Here is a 17,944-nt window from a genome sequence, read left to right on the forward strand (position 1 = left end):
TGGTGTCCATGGATTACATGTAATCCTCTTCACCTTTATTTGTCATGGTAGGGAGAACAGGTCAATGTAAGGATCGGGTCATCTGGACCTCATAAGATAGCACAAGGGTTAAGGTTGACCCAGCAACTGCTTATTACTACAAGCTGCCTCTGGTTAAGAAACTCGAACTCTGCTCCAAATCTGGTTTATCGAGAACGAGACTTTAAAGCGTAGACCTGATCCTCCTCACTCACTGGGGTGAAGACTGGCTTGTCCTCATCCCCTCCATCAGATGAAGAGCTCCAGCTCTCCTGCTCAGCCTTGCTTCTGATCCCACTTGTTCTTTTTTCTTTAAAAAAAAAAGTTCAAGGGAATTTTGTGCCTCTCAATGGTCATGTCCAAAGAGCTCGTAGCCGCTGCCAGAGGAAATACTGTAATGATTTATGATTAGTACCTATCCTCCTCCCACACACGGATACAAACACTGATCCATTTTTCATTTTGGTCCAATCCAGTTTTGCTAAAAGAACTCTTAAAAACTCATTCTCTTGTTGAAATTGGTTTTAAACAATAAAATAACTTTTTAAAATGTTGATAAAACTTTTCTAAAAGTGTGGAAACTTTAAGTAGTACAAAGCAACAGTTGTAAAAAATACATACACGGGTAGGGCATTTTAAATTCCACTAAAATTTAAGTCTAATTCAGACTGTAACCAAGTCCAGTTCAGTGATATGAGACGCAATCCTTTTGGAAACATCTGGAAAAACATTAATTGAAGTTATCTGTGAGAATCTTCACAGGTGTCTCAATTTTATATACAGTATACCAGGAAACATACAACATATATGTTAGAAACATAACATTGCATAACCATTTAAAGTTTATTGGTGTTATCAGCCAAAATTTACAGTATTGCATCATTTTGTGACCCCCCTTTATGGGTTTTGTTACCCTCTACGACATTTACGAAATACCAACTGGGGCTCTGGAATGGGATGGCTCATGGAAGAAACCATCGGAAGATAAATGAGGTGTGGGTCCAATAGACTTGGTAAAGATAGTGGTTTAATTTTTGCTGTATTGGTTGAGTGGTTTGAATGTAATTGTCCCCCTGTCTGATTACAGTCACATGGTCTGAGATGTACAATGCTATTAATGAGTTCACTTTGAAGGTCGTCCATGCTGATGATTCCCAGACAGCCAAAGCCAGAGGAACCGCTGATATATTTCTGCACAAACTTAGTTATTTGTTCCAGACTTTCCTGATCTGATGCAAGGCTCTCAGTGACTACAAGTTGACCACCACAAATTTCTGACTTTTGTAGTTCAATGTTCTTTTCAAAGTTTGTCAACATGTTTGAATCTAAAATTATTGATTTGTGGTTTTCCGCTCCAAAGTGGAAGCTTTTTGTCTTCAAGAAAACTATCTTACCCCTTGCTTCCTTCATGGTTGGGACTGACCGCTTTGTCCACATGATGTCTTTGAACTTTTCTGTTGACGTGTTTGTAAAATCGTCAACTATGGTTTTGGTACGTCCATGTATGGTAAGTCTCAAAAGAACCGTTTCATGACTGTGGGTTCTTAGGAAAATAGATATGGGGAAAAGAACTTCCTCCACCATCCATTTGGTAGAACGGATATGAAACTCTTTTTCTGTAGCTCGCCACACACCAACGTTAATATCAAAATAACGAATTCCGTCTTTGAGTTTCTGTTTCATGGTCCAAACTTGTTTTTTTCCAAATAGTAGGCGTACTCCAACAATGGTGATGGTTGAAAGGGCAGTCTCATCTGGTATGGATGTCATCCAGTCTGTATTGTCAAGTCCTGTTTCTGTTTGTAATTTGGGTTTCCCTGGTAAAACATTAGGTGGAGATGGAGGATATTTTTCATTTTCATCTTTTTTCATCGTTTGACCATTTGATTGTGGTGTTGTGGTGGTTGTTGGTTCTTGTGCAGTTGTTGGAGTAATTGAAGTTTGTGGTTGAGGCTTTGGTTGTTCCTCAGTTGCTGGTTGTAGTGTAACCATTGAGAATGTTGTAGGAGATCCACTATCTGTTGGTAATTTTGTTTCTTCTGTCTGGCTACTGGAGTCATGTGGCCTTTTTGATCCTATTTCCAATTTTTGTCCACAGTTACATGGTTTAAGGTGAATTATTTTCTCAATGAGCTCAGGACTGGGATCGTCCATGCTGATGATTCCCAAACAGCCAAAGTCAGAGTAGCCACTGATATATTTTTGCACAAACTTGGTTAATTGTTCCAGACTGTACTGATCTGATGCAAGGCTCTCAGTGACTACAAGTTGACCACCACAAATGTGTGACTTTTGTAGTTCAATGTTCTTTTCAAAGTTTGTCAACATGTTCAAATCTAAAATTTTTGATTTGTGGTTTTCCGCTCCAAAGTGGAAGCTTTTTGTCTTCAAGAAAACTATCTTACCCCTTGCTTCCTTCATGGTTGGGACTGACTGCTTTGTCCACATGATGTCTTTGAACTTTTCTGTTGACGTGTTTGTAAAATCGTCAACTATGGTTTTGGTACGTCCATGTATGGTAAGTCTCAAAAAAACCGTTTCATGACTGTGGGTATTTAGGAAAATAGATATGGGGAGAAGAACTTCCTCCACCATCCATTTGGTAGAACGGATGTGATACTCTTTTTCTGTAGCTCGCCACACACCAACGTTAATATCAAAATAACGAATTCCGTCTTTGAGTTTCTGTTTCATGGTCCAAACTTGTTTTTTTCCAAATAGTAGGCGTATTCCAACAACGGTGATGGTTGAAAGGGGAGTCTCATCAGGTACAGATGTCATCCAGTCTGTATTGTCAAGTACTGTTTCTGATGGAGCTCCACCATTGGTTTCTACTTTTGTTTCTTCCGTCTGGCTACTGAACTCATGTGGCTTTTTTGATCCTATTTCCAATTTTTGTCCACAGTTACATGGTTTAAGGTGAATTATTTTCTCAATAAGCACAGGACTGGGATCGTCCATGCTGATGATTCCAAAACAGCCAAAGCCAGAGAAACCACTGATATATTTCTGCACAAACTTAGTTATTTGTTCCAGACTGTACTGATCTGATGCAAGGCTCTCAGTGACTACAAGTTGATCACCACAAATGTGTGACTTTTGTAGTTCAATGTTCTTTTCAAAGTTTGTCAACATGTTCAAATCTAAAATTTTTGATTTGTGGTTTTCCGCTCCAAAGTGGAAGCTTTTTGTCTTCAAGAAAACTATCTTACCCCTTGCTTCCTTCATGGTTGGGACTGACCGCTTTGTCCACATGATGTCTTTGAACTTTTCTGTTGACGTGTTTGTAAAATCGTCAACTATGGTTTTGGTACGTCCATGTATGGTAAGTCTCAAAAGAACCGTTTCATGACTGTGGATTCTTAGGAAAATAGATATGGGGAGAAGAACTTCCTCCACCATCCATTTGGTAGAACGGATGTGATACTCTTTTTCTGTAGCTCGCCACACACCAACGTTAATATCAAAATAACGAATTCCGTCTTTGAGTTTCTGTTTCATGGTCCAAACTTGTTTTTTTCCAAATAGTAGGCGTATTCCAACAACGGTGATGGTTGAAAGGGGAGTCTCATCAGGTACGGATGTCATCCAGTCTGTATTGTCAAGTCTTGTTTCTGTTAGTAATTTGGGTTTCCCTGGTAAAACATTAGGTGGAGATGGAGGATATTTTTCATTTTCATCTTTTTTCATTGTTTGACCATTTGATTGTGGTGTTGTGGTTGTTGGTTCTTGTGCAGTTGTTGGAGTAATTGAAGTTTGTGGTTGAGGCTTTGGTTGTTCCTCAGTTGCTGGTTGTAGTGTAACCATTGAGGATGTTGTAGGAGATCCACTATCTGTTGGTAATTTTGTTTCTTCTGTCTGGCTACTGGAGTCATGTGGCCTTTTTGATCCTGCCCCTGATTTTTGTCCACAGTCACATGGTTTAAGGTGAATGATTTTCTCAATAAGCTCAGGACTGGGGAAGTCCATGCTGATGATTCCCAAACAGCCTTGGTTGGAAGAGCTTATTTTGTGTCTTTGTAAAAACTCACTTAGGTGTTGGTTAATCTTTTTAGCCGCTTCTTTTGTATCTTGGGGACGAGTTGTAGGGTTTTCAGTCACCACAATGTTACGATCACAGAAGTCGAGCTTCATGCTTTCAATTTTGCCTTCCACATTTACTAACTTATTTGATTGAAAGAATTTTGAGTCCTTGTTTTGGATTCCGAAGTGTAACTTACCACTGTCTAAAAGCACAATCTTGCCCCTCACTTTTTCCATGGTTGGTATCCCTTTTTCCCTCCACAAAACGTTTTCAAACTTTCCAAATAATTTTTTAATCAAAGCTGCAACTTTGTCTTGTTGACGTCCATGCAACGTCAACTTCAGAACCACAGCCTCCTTTTTGTGGCTTCGTAAAAAACTACGTATCTGCTCTATGACTGTTTGTAAATTGATCTTCTGATCAATCATCCATTTATCGTCACGGATGCTAATCTCATTTTCTGAAGCCAACCACATTCCAGCATGGATGTCAAAATATCTTATACCCACTCTGAGTTGTTGCTCCAAAGTCCAAACTTGATTTCCAGCAAACTTTAACTTAGAAAATGTCAAGCTTTCGTGTGTTCCTGGGATGGGGACAGCTGAGATAGGGGTCTCATCCGGTATTGATGCCATCCAGTCCGTGTTCTGAAAGCTTGGATGTAGGTCCGGCTTATCGTTAAAACCAGTTCCTGCCCTCACACTGGAGGTGACTCTGGAGAGGAAAATGGAGAACATTCAAGGGAACATTTTTACAAAGATTTTTCTGCTTTGAAGAGATTAATTAAAAATATTAAAAAAAAAGAAGAGATTTGTCTTACAAGCAAAAAATCCAGAGGCAATGATGGATCTTCATAGTCTGTGATGGTGATTTTCAATGTTTGTCCTTAAAATCTGCTCACATGTTAGTCTCAAATGTCTGTTTGTAGAGTGCCTCCTGAAGCGGAGAGGATCGAGACACAAAGAAAACTACCAACAGGGCAGAGAGCTGCTGCTGCAGGCATCAAGATAATCTCATTTGCAAGTCTGTTATACCTCCTAACCCTTCATTTAGAGTCAGACAGAGAAAAGGAAGCAACATAAAAGCAAGGACACCAAACCCACTGCTACTGTTTGTAACATGAGGCTTCTGCATTGTCAAGAAGAGGCTTGAAGTAGTTCGATGTCTGTCCTTTGAATAACAGTTTCACTTTGCAATTCAACACAGACATAACATCTGTGGAATCTATTTTCTAAATAGTATAATTTAGAATGAGTTCACTTGCATGTGGACTCAGATGCTGTTTCTTTAGCCAAAAGTAGTCTACATAAGTGTACTGCAAGTATACTATACTAAAGGTGAGGCAGTATGCTTGAAGTTTATTTTTCATAGACTATCTATAAATTATAAAGGTAAATTGTTTAAATTTAGTCTGAAGAAGTATTCAGTTAGTATACTTCCTGCGCAACACATACAGGGTATATAGTAGACTTGATACACTTAAGTATACTTAATGAAATGAAATAAACATCAAGTTTACTACATTTTGCTAAGAGTTCACTTCAGTCCTGCGAATGCAAGGGGACTTTCCAAAGAGAAGAAGAGAGTTTAAAAAATTGAAACATTTAAACTGGGGGTATTTCCAGGGGACAAACAGCCCATAATGATAATGTGAAAAACCTCCCGCTCCCGTGAGATTTGCGATGGGTCCCGGTGGGACCCAATCCCAGTGCAGCCCTCTAGATGGCATCCCTTTTAATTCATGGAAGTGCCAACAATGTAAAAATGTATCATGGTGGAGAAATGAATAATTGCAGTTTGTGCTCAGCTGGAATTCTATGACACCAATGCAGTGGTATGAGAAAGTTGTGGCACCCCTGATAATTTTCAAGATTTTTCTTCATGAATCATTGGTTGTTCGGATCATCAATTTCAGTAAAATATATCATATAGCATATTTGAGAAGCGAAATTAAGTTTATTGGATTTAAGACAGAAACATGCCATCAATATTTAGTAGATCCTCCTTTTGCAGAAATGACATCCTCCAATCGCTTTTTACCGCTTCTATTAAGGGCCTGGATTCTGGTTGAAGGTATTTTGGACCATTCCTCTTTGCAAAACATCTCCACTTCAGTCAGATTTGATGGCTTCCGAGGATGGACAGCCCGCTTTAACTCACACCACAGATTTTCAATAATATTCAGGTCTTGGGACTGAGATGGCCATTCCAGAACATTGTACTTTTTCCTCTGCATGGATGCCTTTGTAGAATTAGAGCAGTGTTTAGGGTCATTGTCTTGTTGAAGTATCCAGCCAAGGCGCAACTTCAACTTTGTTACTGATTCTTGAACATTGTTTGTAAGAATCTGCTGATACTGACTGGAATCCAAGATTTCCAGTACTTGCACTGGCACCCCAAGCCCCAGACAGGCGGCGTGCCACCACCCAGGAGTCCTAAGCATCCCCCCGGGAACGGGTCAGGGCCCTCCAGGGAAGACCCGCCACCACGCTCCAGGCAGCCCCCCGGGCCACGGGTGTTATAAATGTGGCTGGCCCGACCAGGCTCACCCGCAGTTGGAAAATATGAAGAAGGCCGGTGCCAGAACCCACACCACCGGGACACGGACACCCCCCGGCTCAGATGTGATATGATGTGATATGATCGCTGGCTCCCGGTCTTGCCAGAGAGCTCAAGGATCCCTCTCCCTGCGTGGAGAGAGGGCCGCCGGGCCAAGGAAGCCAGCACCCCAGGGACAGGGCTGCCGTGATAATGCTATAAGATACAACCAATGATTTATGAAGAAAAATCTTGAAAATCATCAGGGGTGCCCAAACTTTCTCATACCAGTGTATATTGGTAAAGAGCATTGAAAGAATAAACCTAGAACCAATTTTATGATATTTGGACAGCTTCAACATTTCGCACAAAGCCTCTTCCAACTGTAGGTGGCATACAGGCACCAGTAAAAAGTAGCAAAAAAAGAAGCCCCACCTAGCTCATCCAGTGCGAACAGCATGGGCAAAATGTGCTTTCAAGTACCCACGTTTAGCGTGTTCTTGAACATGTCACATGCCTGGTGTAGCTTTTGAGTTAAAGCTCAGACTACTGGTTCTTTGGTTGTTGGTAAGATTAATGGTAAACTATTTTATTCACTTTGTTGTTGATTTTAGATTGCAAGATTTAGGATTTTAACTGTTTGATGCCTCTTCTGCAAACTTTTGCTTCCTCTTCTGACCTGACAGATCTCCTCCTTTCCCTGCTCTAGCAGCTGACTTTCACAAAGAGGTAGACCAGAACTTCCCAACCCTGGTTCTCGTGGAACATACTGGATTTTTTGCTCAAAAACACCTGCCATGAACGACTCCCACCATCCGACTTCTGTGGAGCTTAATGATAAGCACGGGTGCTCTTAAGCACGGTAACATGGAAAACGTGCAGGACAGTGTTTCCTAACCACCACGATTAGGTAGCACGTGGAGTGCTTGAGTGTTTGTGTGTGTTCTGTGGGGAAAGTCTGGAGTTTACAGCTTTATGAAAGGTTGTTTTTCATGAAATGGGGTCTTATCATATTGATTTTATGTTGATTATTTTGAACGGTACAGCTCATTTAAGGCTTTAAGTTAAAATCATCATCTCAATTTATTAAATATGCATGTGTTTGACTCTTCTAATCTGAAACTGCTTTGTTTTTTTTTACTTCTGGAACGTATCTTGAACTTGACACTTGATGCCACAGAGAAAGTACGGCATGTTTTTTTGTCCTACCGTCTCACTTGTCATGATAATTAAGTTTCATTCTTTCTGCACTTTATATAAAGCACTTATGTAAAGCCCCACACATATTATCTTTACATTCTTCCTTCCTCGTGGTTTGCATCTTAGGCTCTGAGTACAAGTTCAGGCGTGCTCTGAACTAGCCAATATTCAAATTAGAGAAAGCAGCTTATTTCTGTTCACAAATGCTCATAGACAAAGTCTCAAAAACAGAACAGTTCTAGTTGATTTTCCTGGTTGGTTCTCAGTGGTTCTGCTCATCGAACGATGTTTTTTGGCAGATTTCACTAATTTTTATTAAAAGCTGATGTCACTTGTTCTCTGTATCTATCTACTGTTGTATATTATAACTCATATTTAAAAATCTGAGACATCTAGCTGTCTTAACTTATTTTTTTCTCAGTAATTTTGCAGCTTCGTTGAATCAAATCACCAATTGGCAGTAAAAGAAAAAACTTGATCCACTTCAACATAACCAATCCAGATCAATAGGGTCTTCTACTCTATTGGATCTTAAATAAGAGTCAGCAAACTCTTTTCCATCTCCTGTTTACTCAGAGGACACATGCAAATTATTTTTGATGTTTTTCCAATAAAAAAAATAAACCCTTGTGCTATCCTAAGCACTTTAACATTGGGAGTTGGGTCATTTAGACCCACTAGACAGTGCTCTGAACCTTTTTTCTTCAATGATTTGTGATCTTCACTGGTGTCCATGGATTACATGAAATCTTTCCACCTTTATCCACCTTTGTCATGGTAGGAATAACACGCCAATGGAAGGGTGGGGTCATCTAAGATAGCACAAGGGTTAGAGGTCACCTTTGCTCTGTTCAGCTTTGCTCTGTTCATCCACCTTTCTCCACATTCCAAACCTCCTCTGGTACTAAACACTTTCCCAGCTCCCAAGTTCTGCAGAGATTTCTGATCTCATCCATGAATCAAACATTTCCACATGCAAGCCCCCATTCCCCTCCCCATAGCCTTGATAAAATCCTGCCACTGCCTCCACATCTCCTCCTTTTGATTTTTTTTTTAACACACTTTATTCAAGTATGCAGATCAATTATTGACCTTTACAGGATAACGAAATGAACGAAGAACAATTGGCATCTCAGCAAAAATGAAGGTATCAACAGGAGTCTTTCAAAGTTAGTTTCCCAGGGCTCAGAAAACATTACCATAAAAATAAATAAACAATGAAACAATAATTGACAATGAAATATTACATTGTACACTGATTATGAGTGGAAAAGCCGCCCATAAAGGTAAACAAAACTGTCCCATTGCAAAAACACTCTTTGCAAAATTTATCCATCTGGCCAACCAAAGTGTTCAGTGACAGGAGTCCATAAGTCATAAAACATCTCTGACCTCAAATGAAGTTTGGCTGTTATTTTTTCCATCAAATAAACTTTCCTCAAAGCCTCCAGCCACTGTTCAAGAGTCGGGGGTGAGGTTTTAAGCCAAGATCTGGTAATCATCTTTTTTGCCACCAGTAGAAGAATTTGTATAAGTTTAACTTTTTTCTTCCCTATGCCTTCTTCTGGAAGGATGCCTATTATATAGTAATGGGAATTTAATGGCAAGTTGACCTGTGTTATAACTTTAATAATGTTTTGAATTCCTTGCCAATATGGTATCAGAACAGGGCAGTCCCAAAAAATATGTGTGTGATCTCCAATTTTATTGCATTTCCTCCAACATAAATCAGATTTATTTTCGTCATATTTAGATATGGTGTACGGTGTCTTGAAAAATCTTATCATAATTTTCCAGTTGAACTCATTCCATGTAGGACTGTCTGAAATTTTATGAACCCCCTCGCAGATTGCTTCCCACTTTTAATCCTCAATGACAATGTTTGCCTCCAATTCTCATTTTCCTTTCAGATCTAATGAATTATCTGATAAGTGTGCCTGCAGACATTGGTACATATTTGATACCATCTTCTTCCTTGATTTATCAACAATGCTTTTGATCATTAACTGTTCTATATGAGTTGGTGGTTGTCTCAAAGCCTCCCATTCCCCACATGACCTTAAGTAGTCCCGCATTTGCAAGTATCTGTAAAAATCCTTGGAATCTATACCGTATTTATCCTGTAATTGTTTGAAAGATTTTAAGATGTCCCCGTAAAATAAATGATGTATTGTTAATAAACCTTTTTTGCCCCAGTCTGAGAAACCAGGATCTATCTTGTTTGGCATAAAGTCCGCTATTTTGGAAATTTTGAGTACTCTTGAAGTAGTCAAGGGAGCGCCAATGTTTTTCCTCACGGTTGACCATACTCTCTGTGTACACAATATCAAATTGTCTTTTATTCTTAGGTCTCTCCATTTTTTCTGTCCCAAGAATGGTGCTGCTTCAAGTGAAACTGAGGGGCATAGTTTTCCAGTTTTATCCAATTTGTGTCCTCATCTTGGCTCACCCATTCAACCAGCCCTCTTAGTTGAGCCGCCCAATAATAAAACTTGAGATTTGGTAATCCAAAACCGCCATCCCTCTTAGAACTACATAATAATTTTTTCCGAATTCTACGCTTTTTATTTTGCCACACAAATGTGGAGATCATCTTATGTAATATTTTAAAAGTGGAGGATGGGATCCATATGGGAAGAGCTTGAATCCTCCTTTTGATTTTATCCATTATCGACTCCCTCTAATGCAGGGGTGCCAAACTCCAGGCCTCGAGGGCCGGCCTTCTGCTAGTTGTTCAGAAATCCTGCCTTATCTACTGCTGATTTTCTGGATCAGGTGTGTTTAGCCAAAATGAAGCTTCAATGGCAGGTTGGTTATGACCCCCACGCCTGGATTCTGACACCACTGGTAATGTCTTGAAAAGCCCAGTTCACATCTGATTGTAATTATCTTTGTCCCATTTCAACCTTTTTTTTCTAAAATTCATGAAAGAATTGTTTCATCTTAACTTTTCAATCTAACAATTCCATGAAATTAAAAATGCCCTTTATGAAATCACCTTCTCACCAAAGCAGCAGATTCTAAATCCAATCTTAAAACATGTCTTTCTTTGTAATGTAACTAGTTACATTAGTTTATTTAGTTATCATTAGTTTAAAAGGTGCTTTTTTAATGAAAAATTATTATTAACTATATAAAAAACTGAAATGTTTCCTGAAATGACGTTTTTATGAGAAGATCTGGCTTTCAGTATGTCAGTTGACTGTGTTTCATCAGTAATGCAGCCCTGACATCAAGAAAAACACTTTTTTTAATACTGTATTTATTGACATTTATTTTCCTATCAATTAAACTAGTGTGAAATCACAACAAAGAATTTTTCATGTCTTTTTAAATTAACTTTTCCACCCATAAATTCACCAGGTTTTTTTGAAGGACATGTGATGATCTAGTTTAGATGAAGTTAAGACTAGAATGTCTGATAACTCAAATGGCAACAAGAAAATCCTTGTGAGAACTTTGAAGTTTTCTTACCTTCAATATTCTGCCGTTTCCAGGAAACAATAAAAAACATTTTTTGGAATATTACAACATTGTGGATAGCTGGAGGTGAATTTTAAAGGTGAATCTGCAGGCAGATTGATCAGATTACCAAGAGTGGCTCAGCAGGAACCTCAACCACCACTTCAGCTCCACTTATATTTTTCCTGTAAAAAATGACAGTACATCAGACAGAACAGTACTGTGAGCTCTCTTGTTTATTATGTAAAACGTTTTTTTAATTTAATGATTGCAGTTACACAGGATTGGACCAACGCTTTCATTATTTATTACATGTTAGATCACTCTTGGAAATTTGACTTCTTATTTTTCTAATTCAAATCAATTCAATTTTATTTGGACAGCCCAAATTCCCAACAACAGTTGTCTCGATGAGCTTCATACCGGTAATTGAAAAAGTAAAATAGAAAATCAAAAAGTATATGAATACATAGAATTTAATAGGAAAATACTAAATTTAACTAACTAGACTGAGCTAAACTGGACACCCCTAACCTTAGACTTAGACCCTCTTTCACGGTAAGGAAAAACTCCTAAAAAAAACATTTCTGGAAAAAAAGAAGAAACTTCAGGGGTCCCCACATGAAGGAAGGTTCCTCCCCCAGGATGGACAGGTGATTTACCAGAACTCATAGAGAAGAAGGAGGATGTCAGGGGCAGAGCTACAGGGGTGAAATGGGGCAGCAAAAGCCTAGCAACCTCACTCTACCCCCCCAATTTTGAAGTCATTATTAGTATCATTATTGATCTCCACCTCTGGGGGAAGTCAAAAATCTTTCAGAACAGGTTTCATGATGAGAAACTAATAACCTGAGGCCAAGTGAAGCAGCACCACCTGCTGACAACATGATGCCATGTATTTACTGAAGACCAGCTGACTTTTTTCTGCCTAAAACTTTGTTTGCCCCAATTTCCCTCTCAATACTTGTATATAAACTTTCTTTTTTATAGTCTGCCAACTTTTTAAACTCATTAATACTAAACTGAATATGAAATCATAAAACAAAACAATTTTAATTTTAATTGAAGAGAATGTTTTCCTTTGGGTTTTCCTGTTACATTTTTGTTGCCCTCCCTTCTTGTTGAGAGCTTTTCCTTCTTTTTTGAAAAAAAAAAGTGCATTTTTGTTAACTTTACTTACAATTAGAGTTCTCTACATATCCACATTGTGAAGGTTTTTCTATCTTTAAAGTTTTTTCTAAAACCAAAGTTAAAAAAACACAAGAAACGGCACAAGATATTGCCAGTTCCATTACATTGAAAGAAACAAGACCAAAATCCCAGTTTTTATTTAAAATTTTATTTTTAACAAAGACAAAAGTTGCCCCCCCAAATATTTAGTAATTAAATTAAATTAAATTAAATTAAATTAAATTAAATTTAATTTAATTTAATTTAATTTAATTTAATTTAATTTAATTTAATTTAATTTAATTTAATTTAATTTAATTTAATTTAATTTAATTTAATTTAATTTAATTTAATTTAATTTAATTATTCTTCTTTTACCCTCTATTGCATTTGCGTTGTCTCCACCGCAGCAAGGGCCGCTGCTTTATTTTGAAAGGAACAACAGGAAGAACAGCAGGCTGGTAAACAGCTGCAGCTGGTTCTAAATGGGGTTCTGTAGGTGGATGTATTTGGTTGCTGGGGAGTGCTAAATAAGAATCTGTTGCACGCTGTGTGTTAATAATGACAGCAGTTGATACTGGTTCTTCTCCTGGTAGAATAGTTGATTCTGGTTCATTTGCTGTTGAAGTAGTTGATTCTGGTTCTTCTCCTGCTTGAGCAGTTGATACTGGTTCCTCTGCCATATAAGCAGATGTTTCTGGTTCCTTAACTGGTAGAGCAGTTGATACTGCTTCTTCTCCTGCTTGAGAAGTTGATACTAGTTCCTCTGGGATAGACGCAGATGTTTCTGGTTCCTTAACTGGTAGAGCAGCTGATTCTGGTTCTTCTCCTGCTTGAGCAGTTGATACTGGTTCCTCTGCCATAAAAGCAGATGTTTCTGGTTCCTTAACTGGTAGAGCAGTTGATTCTGGTTCTTCTCCTGCTTGAGCAGTTGATACTGGTTCCTCTGCCATAGAAGCAGATGTTTCTGGTTCCTTAACTGGTAGAGCAGTTGATACTGGTTGTTCTCCTGGTAGAGCAGTTGATTCTGGTTCTTCTGCTGTTAAAGTAGTTGATTCTGGTTCTTCTCCTGCTTGAGCAGTTGATACTGGTTCCTCTGCCATATAAGCAGATGTTTCTGGTTCCTTAACTGGTAAAGCAGTTGATTCTGGCTCTTCTCCTGCTTGAGCAGTTGATACTAGTTCCTCTGCCATAACAGCAGATGTTTCTGGTTCCTCTCCTGGTAGAGCAGTTAAAACTGGTTCTTCTCCTGGTAGAGTAGTGGATTCTGGTTTTTCTCCTGCTTGAGCAGTTGATACTGGTTCTTCTATTGGTAAACTTTTTGATACTGGTTCCTCTGGCATAGAAGCAGATGTTTCTGGTTCCTTAACTGGTAGAGCAGTTGTTTCTGGCTTTTGTCCTGGTGGAGCATTTGATTCTGGTTCTTCTGCTGTTGAAGCAGTTGATTCGGGTTCATCTCTTGCTTGTGCAGTTGATACTGGTTCCTCTGCCATAGAAGCAGATGTTTCTGGTTCCTCTACTGGTAGAGCAGTTGATTTTGGCTGTTCTCCTGGAAGGGCAGTTGAAATAGGTTCTTCTGCTGTTGAAACAGTTGATTCTGGTCCTTCTCCTGGTAGAGCGGTTGATACTGGTTCCTCTGCCATAGAAAATGATGTTTCTGGTTCCTTAACTGGTAGAGCAGTTGATACTGATTCTTCTCCTGGTAGAGCAGTTGATTCTGGTTCTTCTGCTGTGGAAGCAGTTGATTCTGGTTCTTCTCTTGGTAGATTTGTTGATAATGGTTCTTCTGGCATAGAAGCAGATGTTTCTGGTTCCTCTACTGGTGGAGCAGTTGATATTGGTTCTATTTCTGTTGAAACAGTTGATTGTAGTTCTTCTTTTGGTCGAATCGTTGATACCGGTTCTTTTGCCATAGAAGCAGATGTTTCTGGTTCCTTAACTGGTAGAGCAGTGGATTCTGGTTCTTCTGCTTTTGAAGCAGTTGATTCTGGTTCTTCTGCTGTTGAAGCAGTTGATAGAGGTTCTTTTGCTGTTGAAGCAGTTGATTCGTCTCTTGGTAGAATAGTTGATTCTGGTTCTTCTGCTGTTGAAGCAGTTGATTTTGGTTCTTCTGTTGTTGAAGCAGTTGATACAGGTTCTTTTGCTGTTGAAGCAGTTGATTCCTCTCTTGGTAGAATAGTTGATACTGGTTCCTCTGCCATAGAAGCAGATGTTTCTGGTTCCTTAACGGGTAGAGCAGTTGATACTGATTCTTCTCCTGGTAGAGCAGTTGATTCTGGTTCTTCTGCTGTGGAAGCAGTTGATTCTGGTTCTTCTCTTGGTAGATTTGTTGATACTGGTTCTTCTGGCATAGAAGCAGATGTTTCTGGTTCCTCTACTGGTGGAGCAGTTGATATTGGTTCTTGTGCTGTTGAAAAAGTTGATTCTGGTTCTTCTCCTGGTAAAGCAGTTGATACTGGTTCCTCTGCCATAGAAGCTGATGTTTCTGGTTCCTTAACGGGTAGAGCAGTTGATACTGGCTCTTCTCCTGGTAGAGCAGTTGATTCTGGTTCTTCTGCTGTTGAAGCAGTTGATTGTGGTTCTTCTCTTGGTAGATTTGTTGATACTGGTTCTTTTGGCATAGAAGCAGATGTTTCTGGTTCCTCTACTGGTAGAGCAGTCGATATTGGTTCTATTTCTGTTGAAACAGTTGATTGTAGTTCTTCTTTTGGTCGAATCGTTGATACCAGTTCTTTTGCCATAGAAGCAGATGTTTCTGGTTCCTTAACTGGTAGAGCAGTGGATTCTGGTTCTTCTGCTTTTGAAGCAGTTGATTCTGGTTCTTCTGCTGTTGAAGCAGTTGATAGAGGTTCTTTTGCTGTTGAAGCAGTTGATTCCTCTCTTGGTAGAATAGTTAATTCTGGTTCTTCTGCTGTTGAAGCAGTTGATTTTGGTTCTTCTGCTGTTGAAGCAGTTGATACAGGTTCTTTTGCTGTTGAAGCAGTTGATTCCTCTCTTGGTAGAATAGTTGATACTGGTTCCTCTGCCATAGTAGCAGATGTTTCTGGTTCCATAACGGGTAAAGCAGTTGATACTGATTCTTCTCCTGGTAGAGCAGTTGATTCTGGTTCTTCTGCTGTGGAAGCAGTTGATTCTGGTTCTTCTTTTAGTAGATTTGTTGATACTGGTTCTTCTGGCATAGAAGCAGATGTTTCTGGTTCCTCTACTGGTAGAGCAGTCGATATTGGTTTTATTTCTGTTGAAACAGTTGATTGTAGTTCTTCTTTTGGTCGAATCGTTGATACCGGTTCCTTTGCCATAGAAGCAGATGTTTCTGGTTCCTTAACTGGTAGAGTGGTGGATTCTGGTTCTTCTGCTTTTGAAGCAGTTGATTCTGGTTCTTCTGCTGTTGAAGCAGTTGATAGAGGTTCTTTTGCTGTTGAAGCAGTTGATTCGTCTCTTGGTAGAATAGTTGATTCTGGTTCTTCTGCTGTTGAAGCAGTTGATTTTGGTTCTTCTGTTGTTGAAGCAGTTGATACAGGTTCTTTTGCTGTTGAAGCAGTTGATTCCTCTCTTGGTAGAATAGTTGATACTGGTTCCTCTGCCATAGAAGCAGATGTTTCTGGTTCCTTAACGGGTAGAGCAGTTGATACTGATTCTTCTCCTGGTAGAGCAGTTGATTCTGGTTCTTCTGCTGTGGAAGCAGTTGATTCTGGTTCTTCTCTTGGTAGATTTGTTGATACTGGTTCTTCTGGCATAGAAGCAGATGTTTCTGGTTCCTCTACTGGTGGAGCAGTTGATATTGGTTCTTGTGCTGTTGAAAAAGTTGATTCTGGTTCTTCTCCTGGTAAAGCAGTTGATACTGGTTCCTCTGCCATAGAAGCTGATGTTTCTGGTTCCTTAACGGGTAGAGCAGTTGATACTGGCTCTTCTCCTGGTAGAGCAGTTGATTCTGGTTCTTCTGCTGTTGAAGCAGTTGATTGTGGTTCTTCTCTTGGTAGATTTGTTGATACTGGTTCTTTTGGCATAGAAGCAGATGTTTCTGGTTCCTCTACTGGTAGAGCAGTTGATATTGGTTCTATTTCTGTTGAAACAGTTGATTGTAGTTCTTCTTTTGGTCGAATCGTTGATACCGGTTCTTTTGCCATAGAAGCAGATGTTTCTGGGCCCTTAACTGGTAGAGCAGTTGATTCTGGTTCTTCTGCCTTTGAAGCAGTTGATTCTGGTTCTTCTGCTGTTGAAGCAGTTGATGGAGGTTCTTTTGCTGTTGAAGCAGTTGATTCCTCTCTTGGTAGAATAGTTAATTCTGGTTCTTCTGCTGTTGAAGCAGTTGATTTTGGTACTTCTGCTGTTGAAGCAGTTGATACAGGTTCTTTTGCTGTTAAAGCAGTTGATTCCTCTCTTGGTAGAATAGTTGATACTGGTTCCTCTGCCATAGAAGCAGATGTTTCTGGTTCCATAACGGGTAGAGCAGTTGATACTGATTCTTCTCCTGGTAGAGCAGTTGATTCTGGTTCTTCTGCTGTTGAAGCAGTTGATTCTGGTTCTTCTCTTGGTAGATTTGTTGATACTGGTTCTTTTGGCATAGAAGCAGATGTTTCTGGTTCCTCTACTGGTAGAGCAGTTGATATTGGTTCTATTTCTGTTGAAACAGTTGATTGTAGTTCTTCTTTTGGTCGAATCGTTGATACCGGTTCTTTTGCCATAGAAGCAGATGTTTCTGGGCCCTTAACTGGTAGAGCAGTTGATTCTGGTTCTTCTGCCTTTGAAGCAGTTGATTCTGGTTCTTCTGCTGTTGAAGCAGTTGATGGAGGTTCTTTTGCTGTTGAAGCAGTTGATTCCTCTCTTGGTAGAATAGTTAATTCTGGTTCTTCTGCTGTTGAAGCAGTTGATTTTGGTTCTTCTGCTGTTGAAGCAGTTGATACAGGTTCTTTTGCTGTTGAAGCAGTTGATTCTTCTCTTGGTAGAATAGATGATACTGGTTCCTCTGCCATAGAAGCAGATGTTTCTGGTTCCATAACGGGTAGAGCAGTTGATACTGATTCTTCTCCTGGTAGAGCAGTTGATTCTGGTTCTTCTGCTGTGGAAGCAGTTGATTCTGGTTCTTCTTTTGGTAGATTTGTTGATACTGGTTCTTTTGGCATAGAAGCAGATGTTTCTGGTTCCTCTACTGGTAGAGCAGTCGATATTGGTTCTATTTCTGTTGAAACAGTTGATTGTAGTTCTTCTTTTGGTCGAATCGTTGATACCGGTTCTTTTGCCATAGAAGCAGATGTTTCTGGTTCCTTAACTGGTAGAGCAGTTGATTCTGGTTCTTCTGCTTTTGAAGCAGTTGATTCTGGTTCTTCTGCTGTTGAAGCAGTTGATGGAGGTTCTTTTGCTGTTGAAGCAGTTGATTCGTCTCTTGGTAGAATAGTTGATTCTGGTTCTTCTGCTGTTGAAGCAGTTGATTTTGGTTCTTCTGCTGTTGAAGCAGTTGATTCTGGTTCTTCTGCTGTGGAAGCAGTTGATTCTGGTTCTTCTCTTGGTAGATTTGTTGATACTGGTTCTTCT

General features: G+C 39.4%; 2 protein-coding genes across 2 annotated transcripts; both read right to left on the reverse strand.

Moving 5' to 3' along the window:
• Positions 1–844: 844 nt before the first annotated feature.
• LOC110015950 lies at positions 845–4,779 on the reverse strand. The gene has a single exon (XM_020707276.2). The coding sequence runs from the start codon at positions 4,777–4,779 to the stop codon at positions 928–930; it is 3,852 nt and encodes a 1,283-aa protein (XP_020562935.2). The 3' UTR covers positions 845–927.
• An 8,390-nt stretch (positions 4,780–13,169) lies between these two features.
• On the reverse strand, positions 13,170–16,384 carry LOC105355157 (proteoglycan 4-like). Its single transcript, XM_023960222.1, has 2 exons — positions 15,061–16,384; positions 13,170–13,358 (listed from the first exon to the last, which is right to left on the reverse strand). The coding sequence occupies exons 1-2, from the start codon at positions 16,267–16,269 to the stop codon at positions 13,170–13,172; spliced, it is 1,398 nt and encodes a 465-aa protein (XP_023815990.1). The 5' UTR covers positions 16,270–16,384.
• Between the last annotated feature and the right edge of the window lie 1,560 nt (positions 16,385–17,944).

The sequence above is a fragment of the Oryzias latipes genome, chromosome 11, assembly GCF_002234675.1.
Source record: "Oryzias latipes chromosome 11, ASM223467v1".
Classification (NCBI taxonomy): domain Eukaryota; kingdom Metazoa; phylum Chordata; class Actinopteri; order Beloniformes; family Adrianichthyidae; genus Oryzias; species Oryzias latipes.